Consider the following 13,494-nt stretch of genomic DNA (forward strand, 5'->3'; position numbering starts at 1 on the left):
AAGTAAAATATCTCACGTTTTTTTAAATATTCTTATTTGACTAAATTCAATTTTTAAAATACTACTACTATAAGTTAATGTACCGATAAGCAAAATATCTATCACGTTTTTTTAAATATGCTTATTTGACTAAATATGAATAAATGTCTATGAGACTTTGATTCAATTAGCATAGTTTCACAACGCTTTTTGGTAGCAATTTTTCCATTTACTCCATTGTCGTCTTCGTCCTATGTCAACTAATTATCGAACCTAAGCTTGTCTTTGGCAACGATCTGCTAGAGTTAATCTTGTCCACCCCAAACGCGTCGTCCAGCTTAAAGAACAAATAAGGTCGTGATTGATTAAGATTACACGACTATTCTACGTCCCAACAAGTATCTCCTCCACCAAGGTGCTCGCAACCTGGACTAGTCCAGCACGATGATGAATGGTGTTGCGGTGGCGATGTGAGATAACTAACGAGTGTTAAATTTCAACTTTAAATTTACCGAAAGTTGATCGAATTCCTTCATTTTTTTGCAAGATTGTTGATACTAATCATCCTAGTAGCAGTACTACAATTTAATGGACAAGATACTTCCTTTCAACCGAAAGTCCGAAAAACCATATGCATCAAACGAGAAGTATAGAGGGTTAAATTAACAGCACCAGCTGAGTACAATCCAAAGACAAATCACAACTGCAAGGTGGAGCAGCTTTTGATCTAATCCTCCTCCAGATTGATAGAATCCTTGAATTTTCCGTACAAGATTTTCTTCAATGCAGCCATCTGAGCAACTATTGATTCTTTCTCCTCCTCTAGTTTTACTAAGTTCTTGCTTGTCTTCTCTGTCATCTCCTCGATCCTGCTTTCAACTTCCTCTTTTGGCACATGAGCAAAAACCTCGCCTATTTGGAACCGAACTATGTCTTCATCTGTGAGGATCAGCTCATTGCCTGCATCCTCAAGGCTTTCGTTTGTTTCCTGCCCATAAGCTCTTTGGTTATAAACTTGGATAAGATGAGGCTAGACTTCAACAAGTAAAATGAGGCGCAGAGTCGATGACTACAATATCAGATGGAAAAAGATAATAGAGGCTAGCATTGTGTACGCAGATTCACAATGGGTGGGCGTGGTACAACTAAATGTTGATTGTGGAGACGAGGTAAAGAGCTATATAATACCTGAAAGCTAACACAGAGAGGCTTGAATGGGAGCTTCTTTTTGTTCTTATGCATAATAAATACTCAGCAAAGGCAAGAACATTAACACCACTCATTAAGAATAGCAGCTAAGAAGATGATACAGAAAATGAAAGAAGAAACTGTGCAAGAATACCAGATAAATAGTCTAACAGAGTAGCCGTTGAACGGCACTTAGTTGGTTGGCACTTGAATGGATAGACTGGTCTTAAGCTCATAACGATGAAATGATGAATAGTGATCTACATATTGGTGATTTTGAGCATATTCAAGTTAATAGAAACCAAACAGCATGGCCCAATTACCATAAAATATGTGTCTGAGAGCATGTTCTGCATAAGGCAATCAGATAAACTTTCACTGTTTAACTATTATATAATTCTTGAGTATCATGGTTAAAACCGGAGACAAACTTTTTAAGTAAAGTAAAAAGACACAAAGGTGGATGCTTTTCGAGCTCTGATCAATTCCTCTTCCAATGGCCAAAAGTTGGACGTACAAGTTTACAACACAGACAAATCAAGCAAGTGGTGAGAATAGAACACCTTTGAATCAATAATTCTCTTGGTATTATCAATCAGTAGTGTGCGCACGGAGCTTCTGTCTACCAATATCCAGGACTAATTTAACCAGCTAGCACAAATCCATGGCCTAACACAATAGCTCAGGTATAATCTCAATATGATAATCAAACAACATCACATGGCCCAAATCCATGTTTTATTTTAACAGTGATGCTCATCTATGACTATGATAGAATCAAGATGCCCTTTCTTTAAGCTCCCCTCCCACATTTCATTTCTCAGCATATAGTAGAAGCAAGCAAATAGCGGAAGCAATCAGCACATAAATGCACGTTTGTAGCAATGAATACTAGAGAAGTATAATGTGCTCCTTGGGCACCAAACCAAAATTCAGAGCCCATTTGGCCACCATTCTATATAGTATTTAGCAAATAAACCTAAATACACATAAAACATCTAAAACATCATTCTCTGAACAACCAGTTACCTTCAATAAATTAACCAAAAAAAGAAACAAAAAGGCATACCCTGATCTAAAAGGTCAAATTAATTGAGTTGAGAAACATCTAAATATCGGTTTAAAAGTAAATACTACTGGGTAACAGTTTTCCCTCTCTTGCACTGTTATCACTGCTAAAACAAATCTTGCTGAGCTTAGACATTATTGTACGAGGTGACATCAGTTGTAATTTCCTCCTTCATATAGGAGTTTATTTAAATTAAAAACAAAATAAAAAATCTTTCTGGGTTTACTGCTATTCCCTCCTCATTTTCATTCAGCTATTTTGCACAAAACATCTAGCAATATACTGATTCTCTCTCTAGCATACCCATTATAAATTACTGAACATATCTCAATACAGTTTTAAAAAAACGATTAAATTCATTCAAATTCCTAATGAAGACAACTGAGTGCAAAAGACCCGAACAATCGAATACCTTAGCAATCTTGATTTCATCTTCTACCTCGTGAAGGCGGTTGTTCAATCTTCCGAACTTATTGATATTCTGCTGATCTTCCCACGTCACCTCAGTCTCCGACGACGATGATCCCGCCTTGCTCATAAGAAAAATGACGGATTTAACAAACCAATTAGAAACGAAAAAACAACAAAATAGTAAAATTACTTGTTACAATAAGCAAATTGATGCAGCATTTGTATATTAGTGTGTGCGATTCGTACTCACCTGTTGCATTGTACGATCAAATGAAGGCTGAGTGCGGAGAATAGAAGGGTTTACTGTCCACTGAGGAAGATCTACTACGACCACAATCAATATGGAGGAGTAAATTTTACGGGCCGGGTTCCGGTTCGAACGATCCAAACCGTTCGTATGTGCCCGGTCCAGTTAGATTGCTGTTGTTGTCAAATCGGGCCGGTCAACTGAAGATTCTCTTATTATTTTTTGGTAATTTCTAGGAATTCTGAATCATAGAAAATTCACGCAAATGTCCATAAGTTTTAATGAGAAAAAGTTTTAAATTTATAGAAAATATCAAAATTTGAAGCGAATTATTTTAGATGATAAATAATTTTACAACACTACAAGAAATTATAACAACAAATACATACTCCTTCCGTCTCAAGATAAGAGCATCCACAATATCGGCTACCCGACCGGTTAGCCGATCCGCGTCGCTAGCCGGTCGGCTAGCCGAACTATTGCAACCGGCCAGTCGAGAATCGGCGAGAAATTCGGCGTGGGCTAGCCGATTTGAGGGCGCTGGCCGATGCGCTGGCCGCCATTGTGGCGTGCCGATCGGCCAGCACCAATTTTCGTTTTTTTAAAAAAAAAATTGTTCGAAAAGCTATATATACGCGATTTTAGTTTCATTTTCATTTGCACCACTTGTTTTAACGAGTTTTCTCTCTCTCTAAATTTCTATACAAGAGCAACATCGAGCGATGAGTAACGCGGGTGGTAGCGGTGGTGGGGATGCTGGGGAGTACGAACGGCAGATGAACGAGGCTATGGAGGCCTACATGAACCGCGAGCTAGAGCGGTACATGCGAAGGGTCGAACAGTAGGCGGCACCTCGCCCTCCACCGGTTGTCCACCGCCGAGCAGTGATTGATCGGGATCGCGTAGCTGCACATCAGCGGCTATATGACGACTACTTTGCTCCGGACCCGCGGTTTCCAAGCAACCATGTTCAGGCGGCGTTTTAGAATGCGCAGGGAGTTGTTTATGCGCATCGTTGACACTTTGGAGCGTCGATATCTTTATTTCCGCTTCAGGCACGATGCGGCTGGCAGACTCGGCCACACCCCTATCCAAAAGTGCACGACGGCAATCAGGCGGTTGGCCTACGGAGGCGCGGCGGGACATGTGGGATGAGTACCTCCACATCGGTGAGACGACTTCTGCGGAATGTCTCGAAGTTTTTCTATCGGGGCGTGATTCAAATTTTTGGTGAGCGGTACCTTCGAAGCCCTACCCCCAAGATTGTCGAATCCGATGCGGATGCACGGGGAGCGGCATGGGTTCCCCGGGATGTTAGGCAACATAGATTGTATGCATTGGGAGTGGAAGAAGCTGTCCAACTGCCCTGGAAAGGGGCCTACACGACCGGCTACAAGGGAAAGAATCCCACGATGATCCTCAAGGTCGTAGCTGATTACCGGCTGTGGATCTGGCATGCGTATTTTGGGGTAGCCGGGTCGAACAACGACCTCAACGTCCTCAACTCGTCGCCCCTCTTCAACGAGAAGTTTCAGGGCATCGGTCCAACCGTCTCATTTGTGGTCAACGGCAACCGGCATGATATGAGCTACTACTTGGCGGATGGGATATACCCTAGGTGGCTTGTCTTTGTGAAGACGATTAGGCACGCGGCGGATGACAAGAAGGCCTACTTTGCGAACGGCAGGAGTCGGCGCACAAGGACGTGGAGCGCGCATTTGGTGTGCTCCGGTCTCGATGGGCGGCAATTAAGGGTCCAGCACATTTGTGGAATGTCAAATGCGTTGCTGATATAATGTACGCCTGCATTATCATGCACAACATGATCGTCGAAGACGAAGGCGTACAACTGACTAGTTGGGCCAATGACGATGAAGCCGGTTCAAGCCACGGAACGACCACCCCTAGCGTACGACATGGGGTATCTCTCGAAGAAGTCGGCAGCCTCCAGGAATATGCCGATATAATTGAAGAGTTGTGGGCACGGAGGACTGCACGACGATAGTTTTTTTCTTTATTATGTAATTTTTTTTTTTTAAATGAATGTACTTTTTTATAATGCAATTAATGAATTTTTCCGTATATGTCTCGTAAATTTAATTCCGTAACTTAATCGTAAATTAAATTCCGTAAATGTAGTTGTTTTGAATTATTTTTATTGCGGCTGGCCTATGACTGACCTATTTGAGTAAATGCTGACGTGACAGGTGGATTTTTAGTGCTGCTGACGTGGCAGGGGAGAGAGTGGCTGACTTATTCTTATTGTGGATGCTCCACGTCAGCATTTACTCAAATAGGTCAGCCTTAGGCCACCAAGCAATACAAATAATTCAAAAACAACTACATTTACGGAATTAAACACAAAATGCGGAATTAAATTTACGACACATATACGGGAAAAATTCGTTAATTTTATTTAAATAAAAAAAGTACATTAACTAAAAATCAAAAAAATTACATAATAAAAACAAATCCGGGCTTCCACACACGAGCCACCGCCCCACTCTACTCCTCATTAATTTATTAAAAAAATACATTAAAAAATGTTAGTATGCCTTGAATCCGTTATAGTTTGCCGCTAGTCGAACGGAGGTCTCGCTGTGACATGTTTCTGTTTTAGGTCTTAATTTTGTATTGGGCCTAGCCCGTCTTCTGTGTGCCTATTTTAAAATTACATAATTTAAAAAATATATTAAAAATGTAATTAAAAAATGCATAAAAAAATACATTAAAAAATGCGATAAATAAAAAAATGCATAATTTTTTTTAAAAAAAATAGTGCTGGCAGATCGGCTCGCCACAATGGCGGCCAGCGCCCTCAAATCGGCTAGCCCACGCCGATTTTTTCATCGATTCGCGGCTGGCCGTTTCCAATAGTTCGGCTAGCCGGTGGGCTAGCAGCTATTGGAGATGCTCTAAGTGACCACAAACTTTTCTGCACGGGATTTAAGGGAATGAGGTTTTGTTAGTAAAATGGAAAGTAAATAAAGTAAGAGAGTTAATAAAGTAGAGAGAAAAAGTAAGAGAGAGTACCAAAAAAGGAAATGAGTCACTTATCTTGGGACGACCCAAAAAGAAATATGAGTCATTTATCTTGGGACGGAGGGAGTATATCAATACATGAATAATATATTGGTCAAAATGTGTATAATAATAATTTGAAGTGTAGGTGTAGTAGTACAAAAATTTAATTAAATTGTTTATTTTTTAGATTTTTTAACTAGTTTAAATATATGGAGTAAAGATATTGGTCACGTTCTAATCACTTATTTTTAGTTTGACCACGGATGTTCCGAATCCACACAGTTCCGCGCTGCCAACTGCGCTACAACCCATTGATAGATAAACTTCAATGGTACTAAATTTTAGATAAAGTTATTAAAGATAATAAAGTTAAAAAAAAAAATTGAATGTTTGAATCAGATGGTATAAACAAGAAATTTATTGCAAATATCAACATGTCATCTTAGTTGAAAGTTACGATAAATTAAAAAGAAAATATAACATTTTAAATTAGATGAAGAGTTATTACTACAGAGCTTGCTAATGGTGTTTGGAACTTAGGATGTATACTCGAAAACATGCTTTATGATGCATTATTTTGTAATCTATATTTTTTCCCAGATATTGTGAATAATTATTTATGTCACATAGTTTATATTATTACTATATTGTTGATTAAGTTCAAGAATAAAAAAATAAAGAATAGGATAAACACATGTTTTCTAAAGTGTAGGCTAATCAATAACTCATAGTTAAAAGTAAGTTAAATTATTTATTCACGACATAGATAAATGTGACAATCCATTATGAGAGACCAACTAGTGTTAATTTTACTATCTTAGATGATTGGCTACACTATACTGTGGTATAGCGTTGAATGAGTAGCGTATAAATAAATACTCCTATTTTATAGTATTGGTTAGACCAATTGCGAGATCTCAAATATTTTTATTTCTAAATTGATGGGAATAATATTCAGTATACGGTATTAGTTTTGTTATTTTGATTTGTCAATGGATGCGAGTTTTTTCACAATCCAATGATCATAGCTTATCGGGAACAATAACAAGTGCACGAGAAGAGAAGTATTGCAACTATTGTTATTTCATATAATTTTATATAAATCAAATATACATGGTGTTCAATTCGCTTTTATAGGTTTAGTTATGTATTTACACTCACAAGTCACAAGTATGCATATTACTTTCATAGGACATGAATAAGAATGGATACAAAGTTCGGGTGAGGCTCAGATCTAGTAAAAAAGTTTGAAGGATAGATTGTGCAATGTACACGGTCCGTGCGGGTCGTTTGCAAAATGCATGACCCGAGAAATCTCTCTCAATCTACCTGTCCGCATAGCACCCACCATGCGCAACTTGTGTTAGTCACGTGCGCCCTATCCAGATTTTGAACAATAGCTTCTCCCTGGTCGAGTGGCTTCTCTGCACCGTTTTATCAGCCGGCCGGATGACTCAAATTTAATATAACTAAGTGTCAAAAATTTTAATTTATGCTATCACATGATAGTTTTGGAAAATTCAAACACATTTGGTAGATATGAAAAAAATATTACTATAAAATACCGATCCATATAATTTGGTCAATTCAGAGTTAATTGAATTCTCAATTCTTGTAATTAGGTCAGTTCCATGTAAATCTATTTCTGTATCTGTATTAATATATTCATAAATACCCATCGTTTCTCGTTAATTTTCATCGGCTCTTATCTCAATCCATCCCAGGTGCAGATTAATTAACCTCAAAATCTCTTATTATTCACTTCTCTTCACAGCCTCCAATCGTTTGAGTTTCTCTTAATTTTTTGCGTCAGGAGTTCAAATTTCTTAAGAAAAGATTTATCAATCTAGGGCATGATCGCTTAATTTGATTGTTTCGATTTTTTAGGCAGCTGAAAATGCCAGGCATTAATTGGAGGGAATGCCAAGCCGAGATTGGGGTTACCGGTCTAACGGTGTCGGCAGGCGGCGGCTGGAGGACTCAGCTGCCTCCGGGTTCCAGACATAGAATTGTAGACAAAATGTAATACTATATCTTTCTATCTATCTTGCTTTTGAAGGATTTTCTCTGCTGCCTGTGTTGACTGAGCAATGCTTGTCTATTTGGAAAGTGAACTAGGGTAAATTTGGTGATATGGCTTCAATTATTCTTGTAGATGTCTAGATAATGTCACTATATGAACAGAAGTGGAGTATATTTTTAGGGGAAAGGGTGATCTCTTAGGCACTAGAATATTGAAGGGTTGGTAATGAATGTATAATCAAGTACTAGTAATTTGCTATTTCTTCTGATTTATAAACTGGTAATGAATGTTCCTTGCTGATTGTGCTATAGCTGCGAATAGAGGGGGTAACACTGTAATGCTTAATTAATAGGTTAGAGATGCTGAAGAAGCATATTCCCTTTGCTGGAGAAGAGGGACTACATGATCTTCAAGAAACTGCTCTCAGGTGTGAGGAAAGAATTTTTATGAAGGCAACAAGCCAGGTATAACTGTGAGAATGTCACATGGTTCAATGAATTTGTTGGATATTGGCCATACCTTACATTTATGTATTATTCTAACACTTGCCCTTTGAAACGTGAAGTTTACTGTAACTATTACCTTTTCCCTCTGTTTTGCAGTCAGACTATTTAAGAAAGATAACTTCAGAAATGCTGGGGGTCGAGATGAGATCCCAAAAACTTAGACTGAACCCTCTTCAGAGTAATGCTGCAAGTACTAGCACAAACTCACAAGACCCAAGTAAAACACTTACCATTCATCTGCAGTACTTATAATTGTATATTAAAAGGTATTAGACACTCAATTTGATGGTTTTCATTTAGCCCTTATAAGCTTCTCTTGCCATGACCTCACCTTGAACATTCTTTCTAGACTCTAATAATAAATGACCCAAGTATTTCTTTTCAGTCTTTAGTCCTGAACTTCTTACACTTTAACAGACAGGTAGGAATAGCAAGCAAATAACTGTGCAATATCTTTGAAATAATTTCCACCTTCAGAGGCAAGATGAACAAACCTACGTCATAGATTTGGTGGGAATGTCCACTTTATTCTAATGAAAGAAAAAAGATAGTCTACAATTGATGCCTCTAGCATGGTATAGATTGCTTACGTTCATTAACTAAAGCACTAACTAGGCTAAAGATGCTTGACAGTTGAGTACTGTACGTCTTTAACTACATCCCAGTGTAGATCTAGTCTCTTATGTTCACTTCCTGTTCTAGTAGGATGTCCATTTTCAGTTGGCGTGGTGCACTTGTTTCATACGGTTGCCTATACTCTGAATTGACTTGTAATATAGCTCTTTATGGTTACTCAATAGAGTTGTTATAGTCTCTTTCTTGAATATTGATGATTTTTTCCCATAAGCAGACTTCATAATCATCAATATGACATGCTGTTAGAGAATGTTTCCTGCTCTCTGCAGTCTTTAGACCTATTATTATTAGTACTCCTATTTATTTAGTTTTTGTTATGATAAAGAGTTTTATTTTCATTTTTTTAGAGATAAATTTATCTATTAGAGTTTGTTATTAGCTTGGTAGAGATAAGTTTATCTCTTAGAGTTTGATTAGGAGTCTACTGTTTATCTTTTAGAGTTGAGTCAAGTTAGGAGTATTCAGTAGATTACTACAATTAGGGCTATGTATCCTTTATTTTACTGGAGAACAAATATAGTTACATTTCAACATATGCTGTGGCCCTCTGGGGGTGGGTGGGTGGGTTGCGGCCTCTTATTTTTTGGAGGATTTATTATCTTTTAATTGTTTTATGTTCATGTTCCTGTTTCCAGCCACCATTGCATCTATTCTCTATTCCATGCTTCTTTGCATAATAGTATTACTTGTACTGATAAATCTGTCCTCTTTGTGTGCATCTTTGGCAGCTTCTCAAAGCATGCATTCCCAAATCCAAAGTCAGGCCCAGCAATTACCAACTCCAATGGTCTCCAATATATATCGGCAACATATTTTATCTCAAAATACCCAGAATAACATTCAATCAACTGGAGTGCCGAATTCTACTGGTTTGACACACTCAATGCCCCCTGTTGGTGGCATGTCCCAGGGTACCGTGTCCAATGTTTCTATTGAGAATCCTAACATGCAAAACATGTCTAATGTAACTCCGAATGCAGTATTGAATCCGATATGGCTGGATGTTACAGCTAATATGTATGGAAACTCTCAGAGACAGATTCCAGGTGTGCAGCAGCAGGTTGTTTCTCAGGATACCCAACAACATTCTCAGAATCCTGTGGTGAATTTGCTTCAGTCAAATGGTACAAGTAATATCAAATCCACCCAGTACCCTTGTAGATAAGCCTATGAAGACATATAATTTACTCCCCATGTCCATGAAAAGTAGGCAACATTTGTGAGCACAAATTTTAAGAAAATAGTTGGTGGGTCACACTTTAATTGTCATCGCTCCTAAACTCCTTTTTTCCCCTTTTGTTCTTTTTTTTGCTTGTGTGGCTCAAATATATTGCTCTTGGCTCTACAATTTCTTCTATTTCTGTGATATTTAAGTTTGCATATTGGTCCATTAGTATGAGAGTACTGGATCACTTAGTTCAGTAGTTCCAATTTAGGCAAATCGAACACCTTCTATTTCTCCAGAAGTTTCCACATTTTCTTCTAAATAACATCTTTTCATTTCTTCTTCCTAGGTGTAGCTGCAAGCATGGAAGTCGGTGATTGGAGGAGTCAACTACGTCCAGATATCAGAACAAGGGTAGTAAATAAGATGTAAATTTTCAAATTTCTGGTCTTACTTTTAAATTATTTTATTGATAGTATAGGTGTTTTGTTGACTAACCTTGGAGCTCTCTGGATTTGTTAGTTACCTCAAAATTCTGCCTAGACACCTTCCTCTATTTTTTATTTTTTTTTCCCTTTATATTAAGTGGGCTTGGACTTTGGGTGGTGGAATTTAGTAACTTTTTTTTTGAAAAAAAATTTATTACACCTTTTTATCTAAATTATGCACCATTTGTAGTCTACCAACCAAATTGGTTTTAGTCACCAGTTAACCCTTTTACTATTTAATTACATAATTTTTACTCTTTGCCTATCATTGAACATAAAGAAAGGTCAAAAGTCATTGAGTTATGAAGTATTGGATCTTAAGTTTCATGATGATTTAGAGACTCTTGGATGTGATGTTATGCAGTTATGGACAAATTAACGTAGTGAAATTCCGTTCTTGTTTAGCGTTGTTCATTCAAACTTAGCTGTTATTCATTATCTTAAAGGAACTAGCAAATAGAAACTAATTGTAAAATGAAATACGGGGAGCATATATTTTGCACAAATTGTTAAAATGGACTATGGTTTAGGATATAAACTTGTGATTTTCCCTATATTAGCATTTATCTGTAGAAGTTGAAAACTTTTAGTTAATTTTTATTAATAATTGGACATTGATGGAAGATTGTTACACTTGTTGATTAGAGTTGAGACATTGAAGAGGCATATCCCTTTTTCTGGACCAGATGAAGCCTTGGAAATTGAAAGAATGGCTGCTAGGTTTGAGGAAATGACACATTCTGTGGCAACAAGCCAGGTATACATGTCACGTGATTTATCCTTTAATGAGCATGATGCAGGCCAAGATTTACATTTATTCGTTGTTTGAACTTTTGACCCCTTTTCTCCCTTTTTGCAGTCAGATTATTTGAGAAAGATATCTTTGAAAATTCTGACAATTCATACAAGATCTCAGAATCCTATTGCTCTTCTCTCTTAATGATGCAAGTGATCCCAAGATCTAGGTACAGATACCCATGTTGCTAGTATAGTTAACATTACAAATTTTATGTCAAGCGGAACTAATTATCTGAATGCATTTACTTATGAATTATGGGTGCTTTTGAAATGCTCTATTCTTATTGAACATCTAATATTTGATGCCTTGAGTAACTTTAGGGGTCGAGAACTTGTACACAAAAATTATGTAGTTGGCAAACTTGTATATCAATTGGGTTAGCATCAAATTAGTTGAGCTGTATCTCTTTGTTCTTTCAGTCATCCCTAACATTCTAGTTGGCGTATCTAACAAGCATTCATCATTCGGACTTGGTTGGTCGTTCATGCAACCTTATTTTGCTGTCACACTCTGCTGTTTGAAGTCTTTCTGTGTTGTGATTTGTCTAAGCAAATGAGTTCAGTCTCAAAAAAATTTATGACTAAGGGATAATACATGATAACCATGTAACACCTCAAAGTAATTCTGTTTTCTTATATCGTTGAGCTGCTCTCAGGGCAAACAAAAGCATACGACATAGATGAATCAGAAAAAAGCCTTTATATTACTCCAGCGACATTCAGCATGTGGTGTTAGATGTCTTACAAATAGGAAAATTACACTTGAGTAGTAGTTGCTAGAAGCACATCCATGGACAATTGTCGTTGGTCTATTTGACTTGTATGTATTCACAGCTGCATCTTCACCCGGTTCTAGTCATTTGGGGCTCATGTTTGTGTTGGTGGGTTGAGTTTCTTTAGGCCCTGTTTGTTCTTTCATACTTAGTTTAAAGTGATTATCTGATAAACTTAGCTTCGTATGCTGCAGACGATGCCACATTGTGGCAAGGTTTTCCATATATAGAGCTCCGGTGGGAGCAATTGTGATGCTGAGAATGCGCTGCAATGTTTCAAGAATAATATATATGCATAAGTGTAGTATATTGTACTAATGTTTATTTGCTGAGAATCATGGGAAACTGTCTCAACTATTGCAATAAACTTTATTGCTAAAAACTAGGCTTGATAATGAGTGTGATATTTTGTGATTTGTTACTGCAATTTTTTTGTACTTAATTCTTTTTAGGATATAATCATATGATCCTAAGTAGAAAAAACTTTTGAGTTTAAAATTAATTAGGGATGTTGTGTTGGCCAAATGACCAATATGTGGCACCCTTTATTAGCTGACACTTAACTATATGTATATAAAATATTTACATAATTATAAATAGTTTTTTTTTAAATACTAAATTCTTGATTATTGTCTCTTATTGCTTCTTGATTTGAAGTTATGGATCCCAGTTGAGTCATATTATTATTAAAATTTCATATATCTAGTTGTAACTTGGTATATGTAATTTTAATTTCAACTTACTCTTATAATTTTCAGTGATCAAGTAAATTGTGAATTTCTATGTATATGGTATTTTTAAAATCTAAATTATGAATTTTAACAGTGATACATTTTTAGATAAAACTAGTGTCTAATCACATCCCGTGTGATGCATTACTTGAATTTGAAAACTAAAAAAAACTAAACTTCCAAAACTTACGTATAGTACAAAATATTTACAACAAACATATATATATAGACTACATATGTATTTGTTCTAAACTTTTCATTCTATTCTTTTTCACTTATAGAATTATATATTCTTTATTCCTACATATTTCTACTATAAATTATCTTTAATTTTTAATTACAAAAATTAGACTTATTGTTTATTTGAACACATTCCGTGCAATGAACATGCTAAAATAAGAAAACGATGAAGCGCAACTCAGTTGATAAAACGTTTTTTCTCAAATCAATAGGTTA

General features: G+C 36.7%; 2 protein-coding genes across 11 annotated transcripts; one reads left to right on the plus strand and one right to left on the minus strand.

Moving 5' to 3' along the window:
* Nucleotides 1-563: 563 nt before the first annotated feature.
* Nucleotides 564-3,015, minus strand: LOC125192458 (probable prefoldin subunit 4). 2 transcript variants are annotated; one of them, XM_048090036.1, is made up of 3 exons: nucleotides 2,898-3,015; nucleotides 2,649-2,765; nucleotides 564-967 (listed from the first exon to the last, which is right to left on the minus strand). In XM_048090036.1, the coding sequence occupies exons 1-3, from the start codon at nucleotides 2,904-2,906 to the stop codon at nucleotides 707-709; spliced, it is 387 nt and encodes a 128-aa protein (XP_047945993.1). In that variant the 5' UTR covers nucleotides 2,907-3,015; the 3' UTR covers nucleotides 564-706. The 2 variants fall into 2 exon arrangements, with proteins under 2 accessions (XP_047945993.1, XP_047945994.1); XM_048090037.1 differs by lacking the exon at nucleotides 2,898-3,015 and having other exon boundaries at nucleotides 2,649-2,774.
* A 4,524-nt stretch (nucleotides 3,016-7,539) lies between these two features.
* LOC125197258 (mediator of RNA polymerase II transcription subunit 15a-like) lies at nucleotides 7,540-12,723 on the plus strand. Of its 9 annotated transcripts, none has more exons than XM_048095981.1 (10): nucleotides 7,540-7,642; nucleotides 7,806-7,940; nucleotides 8,294-8,405; nucleotides 8,544-8,664; nucleotides 9,812-9,994; nucleotides 10,064-10,207; nucleotides 10,598-10,676; nucleotides 11,382-11,493; nucleotides 11,596-11,701; nucleotides 12,502-12,723. In XM_048095981.1, exons 2-9 carry the CDS (start codon nucleotides 7,816-7,818, stop codon nucleotides 11,674-11,676), a joined length of 957 nt encoding a protein of 318 aa, XP_047951938.1. In that variant the 5' UTR covers nucleotides 7,540-7,642; nucleotides 7,806-7,815; the 3' UTR covers nucleotides 11,677-11,701; nucleotides 12,502-12,723. The 9 variants fall into 9 exon arrangements, 6 of the variants coding, with proteins under 6 accessions (XP_047951938.1, XP_047951941.1, XP_047951942.1 ...); XR_007172022.1 differs by lacking the exon at nucleotides 7,540-7,642 and adding an exon at nucleotides 12,369-12,415 and having other exon boundaries at nucleotides 7,668-7,940; XM_048095984.1 differs by lacking the exon at nucleotides 7,540-7,642 and having other exon boundaries at nucleotides 7,666-7,940; nucleotides 10,604-10,676.
* The last annotated feature ends 771 nt before the right edge of the window (nucleotides 12,724-13,494 follow it).

Source organism: Salvia hispanica, chromosome 6, assembly GCF_023119035.1.
Source record: "Salvia hispanica cultivar TCC Black 2014 chromosome 6, UniMelb_Shisp_WGS_1.0, whole genome shotgun sequence".
Classification (NCBI taxonomy): Eukaryota; Viridiplantae; Streptophyta; class Magnoliopsida; order Lamiales; family Lamiaceae; genus Salvia; species Salvia hispanica.

Excerpts from the sequence above, each read along its gene's own strand:
- LOC125197258 (XM_048095981.1), top strand. The coding sequence starts at position 7,816 with ATGCCAGGCATTAATTGGAGGGAATGCCAAGCCGAGATTGGGGTTACC. Across the intron at positions 8,406-8,543 it reads TTATGAAGGCAACAAGCCAG|TCAGACTATTTAAGAAAGAT; the intron begins GTATAACTGTGA and ends TCTGTTTTGCAG. Across the intron at positions 10,677-11,381 it reads ACAAGGGTAGTAAATAAGAT|AGTTGAGACATTGAAGAGGC; the intron begins GTAAATTTTCAA and ends CTTGTTGATTAG.
- LOC125192458 (XM_048090036.1), bottom strand. Across the intron at positions 968-2,648 it reads ATGAAATCAAGATTGCTAAG|GAAACAAACGAAAGCCTTGA; the intron begins GTATTCGATTGT and ends GCTTATGGGCAG.